Source organism: Ascaphus truei, chromosome 14, assembly GCF_040206685.1.
Source record: "Ascaphus truei isolate aAscTru1 chromosome 14, aAscTru1.hap1, whole genome shotgun sequence".
Lineage (NCBI taxonomy): Eukaryota > Metazoa > Chordata > Amphibia > Anura > Ascaphidae > Ascaphus > Ascaphus truei.
The window spans coordinates 27,893,650-27,916,464 of record NC_134496.1 but is presented as its reverse complement, the minus strand read 5'-3'; the positions used below and the strand labels follow the sequence as shown (position 1 = coordinate 27,916,464).

At 47.3% G+C, this 22,815-nt stretch overlaps 1 protein-coding gene across 2 annotated transcripts in view; it reads right to left on the bottom strand.

The window, feature by feature from the left end:
• Positions 1–22,815, bottom strand: part of RASA2 (RAS p21 protein activator 2) — a 92,361-nt gene that overhangs the window by 12,089 nt on the left and 57,457 nt on the right. The window contains exons 1-14 of one of the 2 annotated variants that reach the window (XM_075570221.1): positions 21,341–21,359; positions 20,158–20,259; positions 19,663–19,819; positions 19,286–19,434; positions 18,270–18,384; positions 17,221–17,295; positions 11,623–11,746; positions 9,791–9,897; positions 9,248–9,334; positions 8,827–8,904; positions 8,217–8,290; positions 2,716–2,822; positions 2,107–2,189; positions 442–650 (exon numbers count right to left, since the gene is read on the bottom strand). In XM_075570221.1, coding sequence (XP_075426336.1) covers positions 442–650; positions 2,107–2,189; positions 2,716–2,822; positions 8,217–8,290; positions 8,827–8,904; positions 9,248–9,334; positions 9,791–9,897; positions 11,623–11,746; positions 17,221–17,295; positions 18,270–18,384; positions 19,286–19,434; positions 19,663–19,686 — 1,232 coding nt within the window. In that variant the 5' untranslated portion in view covers positions 19,687–19,819; positions 20,158–20,259; positions 21,341–21,359. Of the gene's footprint in view, positions 1–441; positions 651–2,106; positions 2,190–2,715; positions 2,823–8,216; positions 8,291–8,826; positions 8,905–9,247; positions 9,335–9,790; positions 9,898–11,622; positions 11,747–17,220; positions 17,296–18,269; positions 18,385–19,285; positions 19,435–19,662; positions 19,820–20,157; positions 20,260–21,340; positions 21,360–22,815 lie in introns of those variants that run through there. The other variant, XM_075570220.1, reaches the window with a different exon arrangement.

Here is a 22,815-nt window from a genome sequence, read left to right as displayed (position 1 = left end):
AATCCTTAGCCAGTGTGGTCACGGCATTCCACTCACCTCCCACGGACTAGCAGGGGGTGACCCACACGCCCTACGGGGGGGGTCTGTTATCGCGGGGCCCGTCCCTCGGGCAGCAGTGTTATCTTTATTCCCGCTATATATCATCCTCCGCACGGGACATCAGGTGAGGTGGTTACCGCATTATCCCCCATATTACTGGGCTTAGTGGATAGACTATAGATCTATTGCATTTGCCCATTTCTGATGGTTTCAGGTACATTTTTCATGTATAAATCATACATATGTTTACGGATTTATTCTAACCACTCCGGTTTTGTAGCACCAAATAGGGATTTACCTCTCATATTTTTTTTTCTACTGGCGGTGATAGATTTATGGTGTAACCAGCTGGGCCCCACTCCCACTGCTAACACTGAAAGGGTACCAGGTGGCTATACTCACGCAGTGCACGGGCAGCACCCCGCTTCATTCTCGCACGCGGCCTTGCAGCAGAGCCAGCTCCCGTTCAGATAAGCGGAAGGGTGGTACGTGACAAGTCTCCGCTGGTTGCGCCGGCTCACTCGGCTCAGCGCCTCGATCCACTCGCTGGCCTCCACGCAGTTACTGGCATGAACGTACAGGGGCTTCTCGCTGTGAATCACCTGAAACATCTGGAATGGCAGGGGAGGGGAGGGCAGGTTACACGCTCTGTGGGAGTGGGGTCCCATTTGGCAGAGCAGACATTCCGCAGGTAGCAGCGGGTTTTACGGTGCCCGGAGCTTCTGCGTTTTGCTTTTCTTCTCGCAGCTCTGGGGACAGCAAGTTTGGTTTTATATGTATGTGGGAGGGTGGAAACACTCATCTAACCGCTTCGCAGGCCCAGAGGTGGCTCTTATTTATTTTTCCTTTGCAATGCGCTGCAGGGTTACATAAATGTGCTTATCAGATTTTTCGAGGAGGGCATGGCAGCCATTTATTTCTATCCCTGAGAATCTATGTTAAAAGCAGCTACCGTAGTACCACATCCTTAAAATGGGCAACCCCTCCTAGGACCACAATGACGTAATTCCGGTGACCTGTTTAATGGGTCTCATCTAGGTGATGCATTGCTTTTTTATCAGTAACGGACACCTAAAAGTATTTAGTATTGATTTGTTTAAAGTTGGGCTTGGACGCTTCCCTGTGCTTTTTAGTGCCATGATCAGAACTTTATTGTGAAACAACATTCAAAACAGCAGACAAGGGGTTACGTGGTAGTGGAACAAACATGAAAAGCGCAAAGTTAATATGACTGAACCATATGTAAATAATCTTAAAAAGGACATGGACCCCCAAATACACACCCACTATACTCAGTGAGAATATACAAAGGAAAGGGCATGAATAGCAATAATGAAAAGACCATCCAGAAGACTTGTACCAGTAATGTCTCACAGATCAGGAGCGCTCCTGATTCGGGAGGCATTAAGGGGTTACGTGGGCGGGTGCGTCAACTTTCATGCCAACTGGGGTTGCGTCATTACGCGAGATGTATTTAAAGTATAAATCTCCCACAGAATCCTATTCGAGTTTAACTCATACTATGTTCGTATCTTGTCCTGAGCAGGTCTTGCTCTTTAAATTATTATTATTTTTTTTCAAATAAAGTTCTCTAGTGATAAAAAACAGGATTTTCTTTAACTATCGCCTGAGGGTACCGTGGTAACTTTTAAACTGAAGAAAGGTCCATGCTATTCCACTGTTCTTGGCTGCCACATTAAAAGGAGAACGTCTTTATTAACTTGTGAGTAGAGCTCTGCTTTGTAGCTCTGCCTTAGAGGAGACCTGCACTTTGATGAAATTGTTTGTCTGTGTTGTGTTTGTTTCCCCATACTTTGGAATAGAACTTTTAAACTGCTCCATTTTAACCTCCCAGACACTTATTATTTCAAACATATCTCCTGAACGTAGCAACCGAGTTTTAAAAATAAACCCGGCGCTGGAAAGGGGGAAAAAGTGCTGCCCGGCTCTGGAAAAACGCTGCCCCAACCCGGTGATCAACACAGATTGCTGCTGCTCAGCGGACCCCTAGAGCCCTGTGCCATGTTCCAGGATTGTGCGGTTTCCGCTTTGCAATGTAACACTTACATTTTTCTTATTGAAGGCACTCTCTTCTAGCTTCTCAACGGCCAGGATGTTCTTGATGGAAATGCTGAACACCGGGTCTTTATCTGCAAAGAAGTAACAACAATGGAGGAATGGCATCAAGTTAACCCCTTCTCTACCAGAGGGGAGATTGCTACTCCTCCCGCTTGACCTATACTGTATTCAAATACTCTACCAAGCTGCCTTCGTCCTCCCCACCACGGGGACATTTAAAGTGCTTTCTGCTGTAACCAGAAGCCTTAAATTGACCACCTGCTGTTTCTGCAAGTCAGATATACACACAGAACAGAAAGTTCCGCGCGCACAGTGCTAAAAAAATGATAATGTTAATCCGCAGAGTGATTTCTTAAGAAAATTCTTTTTTCCAGAACAGTTTACAATTCCACGTCAATATCCAAATAGCAAGGGGGGGGGGGGGGGGGAAACCAACGAAATTGCAGCATGATTCAGAATAAAACGGGAGCATGTATATTTCGGGTTGAAAGCTAATTCACACATATATTTCGGCAGAGCGGAACTGGTGTTCTGTTTACACAAGTATTAGGGAAAGGGGCAAGCATGAGCCCTGGGATGATGCGCCCACAACATTACCTCTCTGCTTGTGGTACGCCAGCTCTCTGCTAGTTAAAGAAAACCATCGCTTCTTGAAATTCTTCTTCCCGATCCTGGTTCTGCCCTGGGCCCGTTTATACATCTCCCTGTCGGGAGGGAGAGGACAGAATATATAATATATATTTATACAGCTAAACCCCGTTATAGCGCGGTCCTCGGGGGCCACCCGATCCGACCGCGCTAGAACCGGGGTCGCGCTAATTTAAAAAAAAAAAAAATGGCCGCCGCGCGCCTGATTGGGAGGAAGTGAGGAGGGAAGGAAGAGGTGGCCGGAAGCCCTACACGTCCCCTAGCAACGGCGAATCCAGCCGCAACCTGCTCCTTACCTCCCACCACCGGCATCCATTTCCTCCCCTCCCCCCCAGGCTCCCACACCTACCGGCCCTCCACGGCATAGCCCACGCGGCCCTCCGAGTCCCAGCCTTCTCCTCACTCACCCCCCTCCCCCTTCTCCTGATGCCAGCTCCGCTCCGATCTCAGCAGCCGACACCAAAGGTAGGGAGAGGGAGTGGGAGGTGTGGTGTAGTGTGCTGTGAGAGGGTGCTGTGTGCTGTGAGAGGGTGCTGTGTGCTGTGAGAGGGTGCTGTGTGCTGTGAGAGGGTGCTGTGTGCTGTGAGAGGGTGCTGTGTGCTGTGAGAGGGTGCTGTGTGCTGTGAGCTGTGAGAGGGTGCTGTGTGCTGTGTGCGCGCTGTGTGCTGTGAGTGCGCTGTGTGCTGAGTGCGCTGTGAGTGCGCTGTGTGCTGTGAGTGCGCTGTGAGAGCTGAGTGCTGTGAGAGCTGAGTGCTGTGAGAGCTGAGTGCTGTGAGAGCTGAGTGCTGTGAGAGCTGAGTGCTGTGAGAGTTGAGTGCTGTGAGAGCTGAGTGCTGTGAGAGCTGAGTGCTGTGCTGTGTGCAGTGAGAGCTGAGTGCTGTGCTGTGTGCAGTGAGGGTGTGCAGTGAGAGCTGAGTGCTGTGCTGTGTGCAGTGAGGGTGTGCAGTGAGAGCTGAGTGCTGTGCTGTGTGCAGTGAGGGTGTGCAGTGAGAGCTGAGTGCTGTGCTGTGTGCAGTGAGGGTGTGCAGTGAGAGCTGAGTGCTGTGCTGTGTGCAGTGAGGGTGTGCAGTGAGAGCTGAGTGCTGTGCTGTGTGCAGTGAGGGTGTGCAGTGAGAGCTGAGTGCTGTGCTGTGTGCAGTGAGAGCTGTGTGCAGTGAGAGCTGTGTGCAGTGAGAGCTGTGTGCAGTGAGAGCTGTGTGCAGTGAGAGCTGTGTGCAGTGAGAGCTGTGTGCAGTGAGAGCTGTGTGCAGTGAGGGTGTGCAGTGTAGAGGGTGTGCAGTGTAGAGGGTGTGCAGTGTAGAGGGTGTGCAGTGTAGAGGGTGTGCAGTGTAGAGGGTGTGCAGTGTAGAGGGTGTGCAGTGTAGAGGGTGTGCAGTGTAGAGGGTGTGCAGTGTAGAGGGTGTGCAGTGTAGAGGGTGTGCAGTGTAGAGGGTGTGCAGTGTAGAGGGTGTGCAGTGTAGAGGGTGTGCAGTGTAGAGGGTGTGCAGTGTAGAGGGTGTGCAGTGTAGAGGGTGTGCAGTGTAGAGGGTGTGCAGTGTAGAGGGTGTGCAGTGTAGAGGGTGTGCAGTGTAGAGGGTGTGCAGTGTAGAGGGTGTGCAGTGTAGAGGGTGTGCAGTGTAGAGGGTGTGCAGTGTAGAGGGTGTGCAGTGTAGAGGGTGTGCAGTGTAGAGGGTGTGCAGTGTAGAGGGTGTGCAGTGTAGAGGGTGTGCAGTGTAGAGGGTGTGCAGTGTAGAGGGTGTGCAGTGTAGAGGGTGTGCAGTGTAGAGGGTGTGCAGTGTAGAGGGTGTGCAGTGTAGAGGGTGTGCAGTGTAGAGGGTGTGCAGTGTAGAGGGTGTGCAGTGTAGAGGGTGTGCAGTGTAGAGGGTGTGCAGTGTAGAGGGTGTGCAGTGTAGAGGGTGTGCAGTGTAGAGGGTGTGCAGTGTAGAGGGTGTGCAGTGTAGAGGGTGCGCAGTGTAGAGGGTGCGCAGTGTAGAGGGTGCGCAGTGTAGAGGGTGCGCAGTGTAGAGGGTGCGCAGTGTAGAGGGTGCGCAGTGTAGAGGGTGCGCAGTGTAGAGGGTGCGCAGTGTAGAGGGTGCGCAGTGTAGAGGGTGCGCAGTGTAGAGGGCGCGCAGTGTAGAGTGCGCGCAGTGTAGAGTGCGCGCAGTGTAGAGTGCGCGCAGTGTAGAGTGCGCGCAGTGTAGAGTGCGCGCAGTGTAGAGTGCGCGCAGTGTAGAGTGCGCGCAGTGTAGAGTGCGCGCAGTGTAGAGTGCGCGCAGTGTAGAGTGTGCGCAGTGTAGAGTGTGCGCAGTGTAGTGTGCGCAGTGTAGTGTGCGCAGTGTAGTGTGCGCAGTGTAGAGTGTGCGCAGTGTAGAGTGTGCGCAGTGTAGAGTGTGCGCAGTGTAGAGTGTGCGCAGTGTAGAGTGTGCGCAGTGTAGAGTGTGCGCAGTGTAGTGTGCGCAGTGTAGAGTGTGCGCAGTGTAGTGTGCGCAGTGTAGAGTGTGCGCAGTGTAGAGTGTGCGCAGTGTAGAGTGTGCGCAGTGTAGAGTGTGCGCAGTGTAGAGTGTGCGCAGTGTAGAGTGTGCGCAGTGTAGAGTGTGCGCAGTGTAGAGTGTGCGCAGTGTAGAGTGTGCGCAGTGTAGAGTGTGCGCAGTGTAGAGTGTGCGCAGTGTAGAGTGTGCGCAGTGTAGAGTGTGCGCAGTGTAGAGTGTGCGCAGTGTAGAGTGTGCGCAGTGTAGAGTGTGCGCAGTGTAGAGTGTGCGCAGTGTAGAGTGTGCGCAGTGTAGAGTGTGCAGTGAGTGCTGGGAGTGTGTGCAGTGAGAGTGTGTGCAGTGTAGAGTGTGCAGTGAGTGCTGGGAGTGTGTGCAGTGAGAGTGTGTGCAGTGTAGAGTGTGCAGTGAGTGCTGGGAGTGTGTGCAGTGAGAGTGTGTGCAGTGTAGAGTGTGCAGTGAGTGCTGGGAGTGTGTGCAGTGAGAGTGTGTGCAAATTTTTTTTTTAAAAATGTAAAAAAAATTTAAACGGGAGCCACGTGAAAACCGCGTTATAACGGGTCGCGCTATAACGGGGTTCACCTGTATTAGGAGTGGTGGCTATACAAGAACCGCCCCCTCCCCCCCAGTCAGTAAATCACCCAGAACCCACACACACAGAGTGCTAATGGGCCACCCAGAGGGTGGGAAATCATGATGGTCCTGTGAATGTTTTTGGGTCTCAGGTCTCTCAGTGGGAGCTGGAAGTGTGAGTGAAACTGCAGCAACACATCACATAGCGTCCCCTGACAGTGTTTAAGTGCCTTCCGGATGAATATAAACTTTTTACAGAACAAAGCCAAAAGAGGGGGAGGTGTGTGTGTGTGTGTGTGTGTGTATATGTGTGTCTATGTGTATGTGTGTCTATGTGTATGTGTCTATGTGTCTATGTGTATATGTATGTGTGTATGTACACACATACATATACACACTACAGAGAGCAAAAGTATATTTACACATGTACACCAATGTATTCAAGAGACATACATACTATATACAAGGTGTGTGTATACACACAGAGTACATATAATCATTTTTTATTTTGCCTATTTTAGGAGTTGCTCCAATATTGCCCTTTCCTAGAATTCCCTGAAGCCATTATTTTGCCCTTCTCACCCCGACACCCCTATGCATTGAAAGCCCTGCTCCCCCCGAGCCATGCAGGGGTCACCCAGGTGCACATTGCTATTAAGGGCAGGCAGAGAGCAGGAACAGAATGTGAGGACACAGCGGCTCAGGGGCACCGAGCCAGACACAGCCAAGGTCTGCGACATCCCAAACCTCGCTGTCTTATCCGCCTGTCCCCCCAAGTAACCCCTTCACTACCAAGAGGGTCTGCAGTGCCTTAACACCTTCACTGACAGGATATCTACAGTCCTTAAACATGTGATTTCATATCAGTCTTTTAAAAAATGAAAATGGTACATCAACATTTCTCAAAACCAAACACACAAGGATTTCGTCATAAAATGCTGTTCAAGGTGAAATGATAACAATAGCCTTTTAATAAAAGTTTATGCTACCACGTAATGGAAAATCGGCAGACTCCCCCGCCCCCAAAGAAACACAACAAACGAGTCTTCAGTGGAACTATGCATCTGAAATAAGTGATCATGAAATCACAACTTTGCCAGTTCAGGCAATGTAACTACATATCTTTCTATAACACTTGGTGTCCCCTTTCCAACGCTCTCACATAGTTACATAGTAGAGCTGAGGTCACACCTTCATGTGGTCTGCAAGCTTACAAATGCTTTGGAGAAAGAATTTAACTAAGTGACCCTCACTTATGAGAGAACAGAGAAGTGTTTAACTATATGATTTGTCATGTTGGATGTAACATTGGGGGTCTCAGTCTTATGTGTATACATAGTTCTATAGTTACTTAGTAGAAGAGATTGAAAAAAAGACATACATCCATCAAGTTCAACCTATCATAAATTTAGACGACAGATACTTTATCCTATATCCGTACTTACAGTATATTTATCCAGAGGAAGGCAAACAAAAACCCAAGTGACATATCAAATGATATCTCATAAGAGGAAAAATAAATTCCTTCCTGACTCCAAATATTGGCAATCAGATTACTCCCTGGATCAGCAGTGATTGTTTGGATATGTGGGAGCTCAAATACTTGGTTTCACCATTAATCCATGTGAATGTAGACAAATGAGAGGGTATATGCGTTAAGAGTGTAGTACTCGATCTTGGCGTGAATGAACTGAATAATGCCTGAAGGTGTGGGACAAAAGTATAATTACTTTTCCTCCTCCTTGGAAAGTCCCATATACAGAATAAAGTACTCACTGTTGCCCCTTAATGTCCACAGGCGTGCAGCCTCATCCAGAAGTCCAACAATGTCCTGGAGTATTGTACCCTCCACCGTTTTTTAATATGCAGCACCAATAAATATTTTTCATTTGCGACATGACCTGTTCCTTACCTGCTGTGCACCCACACACACTACTCTTGGACATTGTTACTCCCTGGATCAACATCCTTCCCCTGTTTACATAATTCATATATCCCTGTATACCTTTCTTTTCTGTAAAGGTGTGTATTTTACAGCTACATCTGAAAAGCAGTAGTGTCCGCTAATTCCTTTATTAATTTGGTGGCTCTTCTCTGCACTTTGTCTAGTTCCAATATGTCAGTTTTTTATTATAGCGTGGTACCCAAAACTGTACTCCATATTCAAGGTGTGGGTCTTACTAATGCTTTATAGAGGGGTATAATTATGCTTACTTCCCTTCCATCCATTCCCCTTTTAATGCAAGATGAGATCTTATTTGACTTTGCAGCTACTGCCTGACATTGGGCACTATTGCCAAACCTGTCATCTACAGTTCTGCTGTCTACATCAGTGTATATTTTACACTTCAGTCCTGTCTGTGCAACGTGCTCACGTCCGTGAATAATTGAATGTATATTCCTCCATCTTACCCATCTTTAAGGATCAAAGGATGGCTCATTCCACTGGGCTCCTTACTCTCAGTAGATGAAATTTCCTCTAAAAACTAAAATGAAACAAAAAAAAAAAAAGGTGAAAAAAACAAAACCAAACAACCAACCACAGCACAAATCAGAAGACGACTCACAGAGGGTACCTCTTGTTTAAAATAGATCTTAACAAAAAGTGAGTTTTATATAGATTTTAAACAGGTTCAGACACTTCCCATAAGATGTCACTGGCTTAAGGATAGGGCAGGACTCTACAACTAGTTCCCAAAGGGGCCAGATCAGAAAACATTTAGGAGTAGAAAGGCCGCAAGCTTGTTGTAATGTCATTTCAGATACATTTAAGGACCCGTTTATAACATTCTCACTATACATATTTCCATTACCTCAACTTACGAGTTTCAGTGTGAAAAACAGCACTAGGCTCCATAAACAATGATAAAATTAGCATGAGCAGAGCCTGAGGGCCACATCAAGATCCCCCGCATCCGCCAGCAGAAGAGCCCTGGTAGGGGGTGTGCATGGATATTTCATTGTCAAGTTGTTGAGACAAAGGTATGTAAAGAGGGAAGATTAAAATAAAAAGCAGCGATACCTTTTTAACGGTCGCTGTGTACGTTTCCTCTTCGAACATTCGGAAGAAGTCGCACATAAACGGTTCTTTGAAACTGGACTGAAAAAAAAAAAGAGAGGAAAAACAAAAGTAGCGTCCAGCTGTAGTGAACGGGCAGTGCTAAAACCCAACATAACCAGCGCTGGAAAAAGGTCATCTACTGTACCACCACCGGTGCAGCCAGGGAGTGCACGGGGACCGGTGCAGGGAAACCCACGGCTGCTGCACAAAGTCTACAGAAGCAGAACAGGCAGTCCCCAAAATTGCATCCCACAGTGGCTTGCTACGCATGGCATTGTGGGGTGCAACCTTGGGGACTGCCCCGTTCTGCTTTTGTAGATGTAGTGCAGCAGGACACATGCGTCCCCCAGCCTCCAATTGTCCAATTGACGTTGGAACTTACCGACTTGCTCTTTGACAAGCTCCCCACGCTCCCAAGAGTCTGGATGGTTTTCGAGATGAGCGTTAATGTCCGAGACGTCTGTGCATCCTTCAAAATAAGCAGAGAAAAATAAACATTTTCAGAAATAGAACGTTTTGGGGAGACTCAGACTGCACGTTTTGGTTTGTTGTATTTATAACAAACATGCCTTTGTAGAAGTCATAACAAGCAGTAACCGGAAGGCAGCAAAAGTGTCAAGCCATTTTTTTTTTTTAAAAACTCCTTTAAAAAACAATATTAACAAGACGACAGGAGCAGCATGTGTTATATACTGTACTCAGAGATTTGTAGCTGCGTTATTAACAACCAAGACTTTCATAAATACATTTGCAAAGTGGTCAAACGCCGTAGCTATAAAGGGAAGTATATATTGCATATTCCTGAATACTGTAAACAAGGCAAACGGGTTCAATAACGTTGTTCTAGGTTGTGCAGCTCAGAACGTTCTGTGGCCTGAGCAGAGAAAGGGTTCTCTCATGGGGACACAGTGTGCCGGTCACTCACCGGGTGGTGGGGTCGGAGGTGGAAGCTGTGAGGGGACACCACAGCCAGCGCAAAGAAACGCAGGAACACAAAGCTGCTGACAGCCGAGTACTGCACATGGGGGTCATCTGTGGAGGGACACGAGGGTCACACGGATAGAATTTAACCGGGGACACTTAACCCTTCAGTACTGGAAGGGCCAGCACCACAGAACAAGCAATACCTGTAACATGCAGAGCAATGCCGCCTTCCAGCACACAAGGGGTAAAAACACAACAACACAATAACACAATGTGTCACACACAGGAATGCCTGGCATGTACAGGTGTCTCCCATGCCACTGGCCACGATGTCATATCTACATGCATGTACTCTTTACACACACAGACACACAGACACACATTTATAGATACGTGTGTATGCATATGTGGGTGTATATGAGACACACATATATACATACACACCCACTCCTATACAGGTAGTGTGTAATAATAATTAAAAAAAATATATCAAATTAAATATATACATGCGCACAAACACATGCATATAGCGCGCACACGTGGCCAGCAGCACAGACACCTGTATTTGCGCACACAGCATGAAATGACCGCACTACGAGGCATGAATGGGATTTCATGATGTTTTTTCTCGGTTAGTAAGCGAGCAGAAAACAAACAGTAAGCCTAAAAAGAGAGAGCGTGTGGCTGATGTGCAGCGGAATGAGACGTGGAAGCACGCGGGACGGTGAGAGGAGGAGAGGAGAGTTGGCATACGAACGGAAAATTACTGTGCAAAACCTCTTCATTCAGCTGCCTCCTCTGTCCTACTAGCTCAGGAGCAAGAAGCAGCTAAACAGAATAAAGCAGAGACGCTGAGCCACTGAACATGATGAGATGCATCACCTTACAATCCCCCCCATCCAGCAGCTCTGATGATTAATACATGAGGTCCCCAAGCTACGTCACATGCAATGCTGTCATTTCCGATTCTCAGCACCAGTAATGATGCGAGAACCTGGACGTTTGATCACGGTCTGTGAATGGGGCGGATCCCAGGAGGGGTTAAGGGCAGGAATTTGTGATGTTATTTACACGTATCAGAGGCACTGCAGTGTGTTGAGATTCCGTATTAAGCCCTCTGGGCTCCGGTTTCTCCTTTCCTCCTCACTGCTCCTGTGTACAACCCCTGGTGCACAACAAAGGAATGTGCTCTTCTAGGAGAAGCAGAAGGATAAGGAATACATTTCAATACACTGCAGCCTTCCAGCATCATACATTGTTCCAGAAGACACTTTGAATAGGCTGGAAGGTGTCTTACGGAATAACATTGCTTAGTAAATATGGTCTTATAGCCAGATAGCCCTTATAATGAACATAGACCACCCATGCTGTGTGCACAAACGGAGAGGCAGTTTTGGGTCTTATTATGCGTCCTTCCCCCTCACAAGCTCAGGACACAATACCGCCTGGGATCGGTCAGGCAGTTTTGTTAGTGATAGTCTGATGAGTCGGCTATAAGATTAATTCATTATTTGCGGAAGAAATATTTTCTAGCAGGGGGTGCACAGTGTGAGAAAGTGTGGGATTTAGTGCTTAGGGGATGAGAATTGCAGAGTATATCTACATGTTCAGTCTCAGGGGCTTATTGTACATCACAGAAAGTTTAACTCCCGTTTAACCCCTTCCGTACAGAAACTACATGAAACCCAGCGCTCATCACTTAATTTCAGCCCCCCGCCGTGGTCACCTAACCACTTCACCGTCAACGAGGCTGGCAATACATTATAGCCGGTGCGGCAGTGAAAGGTTAGGGCCCTGCCAAGTGCATGAAAAAGGACACAAGGGGACCCTTACCGGGAAAGTGCCGGACAGCCATGTGTCGGAGGGAGAAGAACACGTCACACATCAGGGTGGGGCAGCTCATGCTGGACTTCACAATGGAGCAAAACACCTTGTCCACGTAGTATCGCAGGTTATCCTGCAACGGGAGGAGACAGCGAGAGAGAACAAGGAGATTTTATAGCTATATGTGCAGCAACCAGCAGGGGGGACAACAAGATAAAAGAATGGCTTAAAAAACACACACACACACACACACACACACACACACACACACACACACACACACACACACACACACACACACACACACACACACACACACACACACACACACACACACACACACACACCTCTTTTCTTCAATTGACTGAGCTTACAATCTATGATTTTGGAGCCTGAGGCACAGGGAGATAAAGTGACTTGCCCAAGGCCACAAGGAGCAGACACCGGGAATTGAAACAGACTCCCCTGCTCCAACCTCAGTATCATTGTCTACAGTCAGTGACTTTAGGTCATAAAGTACGCACGCACACGCAAAGGATTTGAAAATCGACCAAACCTTTCGGGTACCCTCTGGAACCTTTATCAAGAGCAATTAATTATACCCTAAACCCCCACGTAAAAAAAAAAACCACCCCCCAGTGGAAAAAAGTCTGACTGCTGAAACCGGCTCTGCACTTCTTGAATTTCTGCCAGTTTCACCCGAACTAAGTGATCACTGGATTCTGAACGGATCGCAGCACCCTTCTGAACTGTAAGCCCATCGAACATTTTCTTTAACAAGTAATGCGGAGATGTGACTTTTCTGGACTATTATGGATTTGATGGCTGCTCCAGTCAGGGACTGTTGCTACCAGTCAGGGACTGCCATTTTTTTGACTCATGCTGAGCGAGTTTATTCGTTCCCTGTATCTGACTAACAGACTTGCCTCTAATCTGTGAACAAACTTGCCTCTAATCCAGCAGTGTGCTGGTTAATTGCACACCAGCAATTAACCAACTCCACCAGGCTGATGAGAGCTCTCTCAGAAATAGCCTGTTCTGAGACAGGAAGGGGGGATTTCGGAGTCTCACAATTGGGGGCTGAACCAAGGAAGGACAGACAGATTGTTCCTTAGTCCAACTGGACTCACCAGAGGAACAGATGTCTTGAGCTGCAGAAGGACTGGACTGTATGCTGATAGCAAGATAAGGGGACCAGAACTCTATACCTGGACAGACATTGTCTTAGCACACAAAGGTGCTGAACCAGGAGAGCAGAGAGGCTTCCCCTACAGCTACAAAAAAACAGATAAGACTTTCTTATGGGACTGTTATATATCTGTATATATGTTTATATATTTGGGGCTGGTAAATAGCTTAGCTAACCACCCAGTTAGAGAGGACTGAAGATATTATCCAAAGTGGAGTAGGTTTTTTGTTTGGATTATTTTCATATGTTTTGCTGTGCTAAAGGGACAGGCGCAATAAAGCCTAATTTTAGTTTCACCTTAAACGGTCTCCATTGCGTACCTCGGAACACGGCTTTTACACTGACCCATTTACTTACAGTATGACAAATTATTGTTTGTATGATCATGTGGTTTGGCTTATTTTTCATGCCAATGTGGTGTTTTAGCAGTTTATTTTAACCCCACAGGCTGTAGGGATGAGGTTATGTCTATGACATCATTGCTCATTTGCATTATTTTATTTTTGTTTCACTGGCAGGAGTGATTATTTTTTGGTTGTTTCTCACTTGGTGGGGGTTTAGGGTATATAAGGGTTCACCACTGTGTGGTATTTTAGTGGCTCTTGATAAAAGATAAGAGCTAGCGAGATATACCACACGTATATGCGTTCCCAAGTAACCCCTGTAGCCCATCCTCATTTGAAAATGTAGTTGGCAAGGCTTCTCTCCGCTATCTAAAAGACGATCTATCACCACCCCAAGGCCCAAATGTGATGTCTAATTTTCTTGGCAATATTTCTTCTTTGAACAGAAATGGAGAACTATTGGTTCTTGGTGACTTCGACCTCAATTGGCTTGACTTTACAAAACAACAAAATCTGTGCACAATTCAAATCACTAAATTTAACCCAAGTCATTTCTCAAACTACTGGACCAAATGTACAAATTGTCTAACCCTTCACTTATAAGCTGGATCTTAATCCTCCTGTCCCAACAAAACCCAAACCTCTGTTATATTGCCTGACAAGTTCAGTGATCATGCAATAGTGTATTGCGTATAGTACGTAAAATCAAACTATTAAAATCTCGCACCAGAACCTGATTTTTCACTCTACGATTTCCCGTCACGAGTTCCTAAAAAAAAGTTCTTAAAATAAATAAATACATTTAAAAAAAAGAAGTTTGTGGGGTCTATATTCCCTGGGTTGCCACTAATCATACTTTGCTTTACCGCTTTAGCGATGCCTTGTGGAATAGATACAAGTTGACTGGCTCTACACAAGATTTCGAAAATTATACATTTGTGCAGAATATGTACACAATACAAACTAAACTTGCAATATCACAATAGTACGGACGATTCTTATCAAAACACATGACGTCTGCAAAATCATGGGAGGTCATCAATAATATTTTTCAGCCCTGTAGCCATCAAGCACCTTCCAATATAAAAAAAAAAAATGTAATTCTGTGTGGTCATTCAGCCATTGCCAACACATGTAATGAATACCTTGTGGGGTGGGCCACTTCCTTATTACAGTATTAAGCTGTAAATGTGACCCTAATCTGGAAGCCTGACTGAGCGCACTCATCAGTATTCCCACCTCACTGTACTCATGAATTTCACATTTATCCCAGTGTCTGAAGAGGACATTGTACAGGAGATCCTAAACAAGCAATGTGCGCCTGACCATTTGAAATCTAAGTTCCTACGTCTTGGTGCCCCAGTAATTGCTACACCAATTGCCTCCATAAGCATCTCAATTTTATCTACCGGTCAAATCCATAAGGCCTGCAGAACTGCTAGTGTTATCCCGGTCTTCAAAAGTGGAGACAATGACATTGTCTCACCCTACAAACCTCTTTATTGTACCTCTATTATCCAAAGTCATGGGAAAAAGCGTTCATTCCCAACTAAGCAACTTTTATAAGAAGTCACATTTTCTTAGTCAATTCCAAGCTGGCCTAAGACCTAATCACTCTACAGTAACTGCCCTCTTCACAATTTGTAATCAGAAGTCTCCAGGGAAGATCGGAGGATATCTGGGATGGGGTGTCACGGTTATGGATATGTACTAGAACCAAAGAAAATGCCTACAAAATTGTTTACAGGTGGTTCTTTATCTCCAAGAAGCTAAGCCTGGGCCATCCAGACAGCCCTATGCTGGAGAGGTTGTGGACAGATAGGGGATATGGTATGGTGCATGTCTGGTGGACGTGCCCCATGATTACCAGTCTTTGGTCCAAAGTAAAAGACCTGCTGGAAAAAATTTAAGATGGGAAAAATCAAAATTGATCCTTTAACATTCCTATTGGCCAAATTAGTAGAAGAACGGCTGCCCCATGACCGTAAATTATGCTCCCATATCCTAACAGCTACAAGATGCGCTATCACTGACTGCCTTCCTGAAATACACAACTAAAAACATCTAGGAGTGTCTGGGAACCCCTTGGGAAAACCTTCCGACTGACCACCCAAAACTAGTCTGCAAAACAAAAATCATAGAACAGCTGTAGGGAGGGAGGGAGGTCGTCCTGCTTAACCACTTCCGGGCAGCAGGTGGCGATGCAGAGCACTCCACTGCTGCTCCTCTCTGCATCTCCCGGTTTTGTGTGTCTGTTGATGTGTTGGTAAGTGTGTTTCTGTGTTGGTGTGTGTCTTTATAAAAGTGTGTATTTGTAATGCATATGTGTGTTTCATGCATTATGTGCATGGGGATGATGACGAGGAGGGGTGGGGAGATGAGGAAGGATAGAGCAGGGGAGTGCAATCTTTTTCTCCTGCGCCTCCCTGCCGGCTGTCCCCCTCTCTGCACGCCCCTCCTCTTACCTTGCTTCCGGCATTCTGGGCGTCATGACGTCACGTTGCCATGGTGACGCGTCACCAGAAGCCGTCTGAACCAAGGTAAGAAGTTTTTAGAGGCCTTCGCCGCTTCCTTGGCATTTAATTTAAGTGCCTTTGGGAAGCGCACAGGGCCTCTGTAAACCCCACGGCCCCACAGATAATTTTGCGTGCGCCCCAGTTTGCACACCCTTGAGATAGAGGATCAGGGAGAGGATGGGAGTGAGGGAGAAAAAATGATAATCAGTATTATTATTAATGGGGCCATGAAAAACATTTTGCCCGGGGGCCCGCGAATGTCTAGCTACGCCACTGTGCCCCTCCATCCCTTTCTTTCCTTCACATTGGGGTTAGCAGTGTGATGTTCTGTAAATGTTTGGGTCATGTCTAACCCCCATTACGTGTATGGGTATCCCCCTTTCTTTTTGCGTTCTGTACCATAAATGTGAAACATCAATAAAAATGTTTTGACAAATTTGCAAAGAGTTCCAATGTGGTACGGAACATGGATAGTTGACTGGTGCAATATGCCTAGATTTTGCACAAGGTTTTGATACTGTTGAGCATGCTATTATGTTACACAAGCTACGATACCCTGATATTGGACCACATGCTTTAAACTGGTTTAACTTTAATTTAATCAGGAAGATCCTAACATGCCTCTATCGCAGGCTCCAACTATTTGGATATTACACCTGTGTGGTCCCTCCCAAGGCTCTGTTCTGCAGACCTTACTTTTTTCTGTCTTTCTAAATGACCTGCCCACAGTTTGAAAGACAACTTCTCTGCATATGTATGGGGATGATGCTATCCTATATCCACGCAGATCCAGCCCCTCTGACTTTGAAAATGTACGGCAATCTGATTTTTCAAAGGTTGAAAACTGGATCACCAAAAACTAACTGTTTTTAAACCCTGACATAACAATAACCATGGAGTTTGGGACGAAGACGAGAATTAGTAAGCTGCCCATGACAAAGCTACTGAGTAGAACCTGCTCTAAACAGGAAATCTTGCCTCGGCTACTTTGCCATTGACAAACCGATATCCTAAATCTATTCCAATCTGACTGTACTTTATATAAATAAATAGTGCATAAGCCCATTGGTCAAAAAGCACATTGCACAGCAGATGTCAATGCCAATAATTGACGACGTGGATTAAGTGTAGACTACAGCAGCACCCAAATTCACCTTGGCAAACTTGACATGCTTTACAACTCCATATGCTGTTTTGTCTCACTATGTAACTTCAACACCCACCATGGTGCGATGTTGACTGAACTAGGTTGGCTATCCCCAGAGTCCAGTCACAACATACGATACATTCCTGTCTCACCTTCAAATACTTAACGGACAAGTTACCCAATTATCTGAGCCGGCTTCTCACCCCCACTGTACACAGCACTTATTTCCTTAGATCTGCCTCTAGAAACTCGCTTACAGTCCCATGGTTCAATAAAGAATGTGGTCGATCTATACTACATACATACACACACGTTTTATTATGAGTGAGGTACCCCAGGAATCTCCTGATAGTTGCACAATTTCTCTCCCCACATACATCCCAGTTACAGTCTCCTGGTATAAACACCCACCTTGTGATTGTCCACATTATCTCCTTCTTTCAGACGTACGGGGTCTATCTCACAGGGTTTGGGGGACTCGCAAATCTGAAAGACAAACACTGCGGGTTATATACACAAGAACTAAATGGTACGGCCATTAGTGTATTAGACCAATAGGGTCTCATCTAGGAACTGTAATCCGATATGGAGACAATGGGCCATATTCAAACGGTGCTATTCCATAAATCACCTTACTGCCTTATCAATTGAATGGGATATAAGGTCTTGCGACAGTGGAATTATGGAATGGCCTCACTTAGTAAATATGGCCCTAAAAATAAATAACACATCGTACAAACATTTTCAGTCTGCGAGACCCCCCCCCCCCCTGCTCTCCCTCCTACCCTCTCACCTGGTGTCCGGCATCTTCAGGTGTAACGATGTCACGTTGCCATGGCAACAAGACGTCATTTGACCACGGCGATGGGTCGCTGGACGCCGCCGGAGACCAGGTAAGGGAAGTTACAGAGGCCTCGCGTGTGCTCCCCGGCATTTAATGTAAATGTTTTGGGTAAGAGCGTGGGGCCTCTGTAACCGCCGCGGCCCCCCTAGCAAATGTCGAGCCCCACAGTTTGCGCACCCCTGGTCTACACCATAAAAACTTATCAGGAACTAGACTAAATGATCTTATATACAGCTGGGAGGAGAGCAGGAAGAGGAAGGAGGAAGTAACACGATTAAAACGTTCACATATATAAAGGGTTTCAGAGCACAAGAGGGAAGCATATTCCAGAGAACTCATTCTCTGACACTGGAGGGTGTCAGGCTAAGGGGAATGTGAGGAAGTAGTTCTTTACTACCAACAGAGGTGCTAGGGTTAATACAGTCAGGGAATTGTAAGCGGGATAAACAGACTATGCTAAATATGAAAGAAACCAACTGATCTAGTAGGATCTAAGGCGGATAGAACAATGGGTAGACCGGGGAGAGTGGGAAAGGTGTTCTTCGGCGCCTTTAACGCCTATATTTGCGTTTCCGCAGAGATGCAGCTGGAAATGGTATCCAAGACAGCTGCTCACCTCATCCAGAACATGCTTCAGTGTCACCTTCAAGTAATAATTTCCCACGATCTTCATGGCCTCATCCAGGCAGCGAGTGGCTAGCGAGTTTCCCCTAAAGATGGTGTTCGCTTCTCTAGAAAAGAAAGGGTTCAGAGAAACTGGAATTTCAGGCCCATGTTTCCCCAAGCATTCTTCCACAACAAGGTCCCCTTCCAGCGCTGGAAGACATCTTAGAACCCATTGAAGTCAATGAACTATAAGGGACGGTCCATACTGCTGCAGACTGTGCGGAGGCGTCCGCGTGGGGGACCAATCATATTGCCTAAAGGCATTGATCTCGCCCATAGACTGCGCGGGCGCATCAGGAGGGGGCGCGCGTTGCGCAAGAAATCAGTTGAAACTGATTTCTTGGCGCGACAGGCATGTCACTTGAGCGTTTCGATGAGGGCGAACCAGCTCCGTAATGCCCCTAGGCACGCCCTCCACATGGACAAAAAAAGCACCCGCTTCACGCAGGAGACGTCACAGCCTTCGCACGCCTCCGCGCAGGCGAAGGCTGTATGGCCTTAAGCTTCTTCCAGCGCTGCAAGACTACTTCTGGCAGAAGCCTGCTTTGTAAATATGGGACCTCATCTTTCTTTCTGCGTTACACATTTGCTAGCTGTGAAGTAAAGCCACAGTCCCATGTAGCATAATTTATAATGGAAAAGTAATACATTAAATGTCTCCTGTTTATTAGTAGTAGTTTCAGAAGGTAATGAAGAGCATTTCATTGAGCAGGAAGCTACCACAGAAGAGTCCTTCAGTGTACTGATTTCTGTACCTGTGGTTTAGTAACAGGAGCTGGACAGTATGTAATTATTGGAGAGCCCTGACGTTTTTAAGAGGTCTTCGTTCTCCTGTGTGAAATGAAATGTGCCGCGAGATAAAGTAGTGCTGAGCATGTATCCAAAGAGGACGGGGGATGTCCAGCACGGACAGAATTACAAGCGCCAGTTATTTGGCGCGCGCAGAGTAACAGCTTCGGGACGTACTGTGTATTGTTCAGGTCTAGCTGGGCGATGGCGGCCACAAAGGGGACCAGCTTCTGGTGGTGAAGCAGGAGTCGTACGAGAGGCAGGACAGCATCGTACTTATCACGGCAAACTTCCCCCAGGATAAAGGCGCCCGAGGCAGAGATAGGCTGGGGGGAAAAAAGAAAATGGCACGAGATAAATGAGGCTGCTCCTTCTGATGCAGTGTCCGCATGGAGGGTCACAGATCCTGCCAGAGTAAGAGTGAATTTTACATGGGTATATTCCCCTCTGATTGCTCTTTTAGATCTCAAGCCTCCCTCCCCCCAATGCTCCACCCCTGCCCGACTCCTCTCACATGCTTCCCCATTCTCCACCCTCCCCCCACATAGAGGTACCTGAACGTCCGGCGACTTCAGCATCAGGTTTCTAAGGGGGACGTAGAAATCCGAGGGCAGCACGTAGTCTTCCGAGTAACAAAAACTCAGCCTCAGCGACCCCAGGTCATCGTATTTTGACGATTTACTTCCGTTGTCTTTCGGCTGCAGCAAATACCTGAAACCAGACGATTGTGGCAGCAACGTTAAGGACTGCTCTAGCAACGAGGTGCTATGAAACGGCTCGCCTGGAGCAAGAGAGGAATCCAACAGGTTTAGGGGGAATCAGGCAGCAGAAGGGAGAAAACCATGGTCTTACGGCATTACAAACACTAATGTTGGATTCATAATATATTTAATGGAGCTTAAAATGTAAGTGAACAGGGCAATGGCTGAGTAAGAAGACACATCAGATATAATACACAGATACAGTATAATACACATCAGATATGATTCTAATACCCAACGATGCCTCATATCACACAGCCTGTATTTGTGCCACGGGGGCTCCCTTACCACGCTCTGTGGGACGTGTCACTCCTCAGGACCTTCACTGAAATCTTTATCTCCCCAAGGAAAATGTCCAGAGCGAGGTTACCGTTGTTCCACAGATCAACCCTGGAAGGGAAGCAGCGACAGTTCGAAATACTGCCCAGGGCCATGAAACAGCCCTGCCTGATGTGGGTCAATTAACCCAGCTACTAAACGCCACCAGATTCTATATATATATATAGAAACCCAAACTGTTCGAGGGCGACCATCACAGCAAACGTGTAGGACCCCAGATAAACACACACTTTGCTCCACCAACCCCTAACAAAACAGGTAGAAAAACACAAACACAGAAACACAGGATTTGAAGGCAGGTCCACTTAATCAAACTTATTGACGAGAGAAAACATTCACTCCACCAATTTAGCCCTGAAAAAAGCACAATGGCCAATATCACAAGATAGCATTTGTGAAGGGCTCCCACACATCTGTGGTAACTAAAAATACTCCAAAAACTGCAGCGTGTCTGTAAAAACAATCACTGAAACACTGTCAGCAGCAGTTACACAAACGCACGCCATTATCAACTAGTCTTTATTTTCAGGATGGGAACCTGTGGATGCCCCCGGAGCCAAAACACCAATATTTTCAGCGCTGGGGACCTCCCGGTACCTGTGAAGCTACCTGGTTTAAACCTTCAGGGGAAACAAAATGGCAGCAAAATCTCATGCCAACAAGAAGCTGCAACACCATCGCTTGCGGCTTCCTATTGGACAGCCACGTAAAGCCCATTTAAAAAACAGGTAGTAATACTAGTGACTTGGTAACCAGGAGGTTCCTGAAGCTAAAAACAGTGCAGTTCATTTCTGGAAGACCCTCCCGTTCCAACCCCGTGTAAAAAAGGTTAATTAGGGAATTTCTCTTAAAAACAGGACAGCCTGTGTGGGAGAGTAGGTATTTGGTCTAGGACTCTGACCAGTAGGTTTAAACAGAACCGAGTTGTTAAACAGCTTGTGCATGTCACAGGATACAGACGGCGCAGTTTAAGGGTAGTCATGGCATTTCTCATGATCTGTGGGCGCACACTCGCATGCCGGTAACCTTCTCATCATTTATGGGGTTAAGAACAAACTGTTGCACCAAAAAGAGGCCCACACTCAAAAAAGGCCTGAAATCTGCACACACATGCAGGGGTCTTGCTGCTTACCTTCCAAGGCCCGTCTTTAAAAACTGCGCACACACACGATACAGGGAACAAGAAGATATAGGAAATTAAAATCTATGGCGGAGGGGTACAAAAGGTACGGGATCTCCCCAAATTAAAGTCATGGGGGAACGGAACATGGGTATGAATCAACTAGGATAACGCGTTCAAGTTTACCTGCCTATGCAAGAATTATTCTTACTGTTCCTTCCCCAGCACAAAATACAGGTATTTTATCATTACAATTTCACCAAGTACAGCTTGGCTCGCGGTCTCTGGGTGGGTGGGTCGCGGTCTCTTTGGCTCGCGGTCTCTGGGTGTTGGGTGGGTCGCGGTCTCTGGGTGTTGGGTGGGTCGCGGTCTCTGGGTGTTGGGTGGGTCGCGGTCTCTGGGTGTTGGGTGGGTCGCGGTCTCTGGGTGTTGGGTGGGTCGCGGTCTCTGGGTGTTGGGTGGGTCGCGGTCTCTGGGTGTTGGGTGGGTCGCGGTCTCTGGGTGTTGGGTGGGTCGCGGTCTCTGGGTGTTGGGTCGGTCGCGGTCTCTGGGTGTTGGGTCAGTCGCGGTCTCTGGGTGTTGGGTCAGTCGCGGTCTCTGGGTGTTGGGTCAGTCGCGGTCTCTGGGTGTTGGGTCAGTCGCGGTCTCTGGGTGTTGGGTCAGTCGCGGTCTCTGGGTGTTGGGTCAGTCGCGGTCTCTGGGTGTTGGGTCAGTCGCGGTCTCTGGGTGTTGGGTCAGTCGCGGTCTCTGGGTGTTGGGTCAGTCGCGGTCTCTGGGTGTTGGGTCAGTCGCGGTCTCTGGGTGTTGGGTCAGTCGCGGTCTCTGGGTGTTGGGTCAGTCGCGGTCTCTGGGTGTTGGGTCAGTCGCGGTCTCTGGGTGTTGGGTCAGTCGCGGTCTCTGGGTGTTGGGTCAGTCGCGGTCTCTGGGTGTTGGGTCAGTCGCGGTCTCTGGGTGTTGGGTCAGTCGCGGTCTCTGGGTGTTGGGTCAGTCGCGGTCTCTGGGTGTTGGGTCAGTCGCGGTCTCTGGGTGTTGGGTCAGTCGCGGTCTCTGGGTGTTGGGTCAGTCGCGGTCTCTGGGTGTTGGGTCAGTCGCGGTCTCTGGGTGTTGGGTCAGTCGCGGTCTCTGGGTGTTGGGTCAGTCGCGGTCTCTGGGTGTTGGGTCAGTCGCGGTCTCTGGGTGTTGGGTCGCGGTCTCTCATTTTTACATTTAGAACCCAAGACTGTGTTACAAAGGAGTCATTTGGTTGCATCGATAGAGAGAGATATATAGTGAACGCCCTACCACAATCTGGGATCCGGAGCAGTCTACAGCCCGAGGTACTGATTACACTGTTTCCAACTGAAATACAGACACCAACTCCAAACATGTATTGTTGGACTTAAAAACTAGAGGTAACTGACAAGTGGGGCACGGAAGCAGAGAAGTAACAAGAGACACAACCAATGTGATTTTGTGTCAACGATTTGAAAGCAGCATTGTATGCTAGA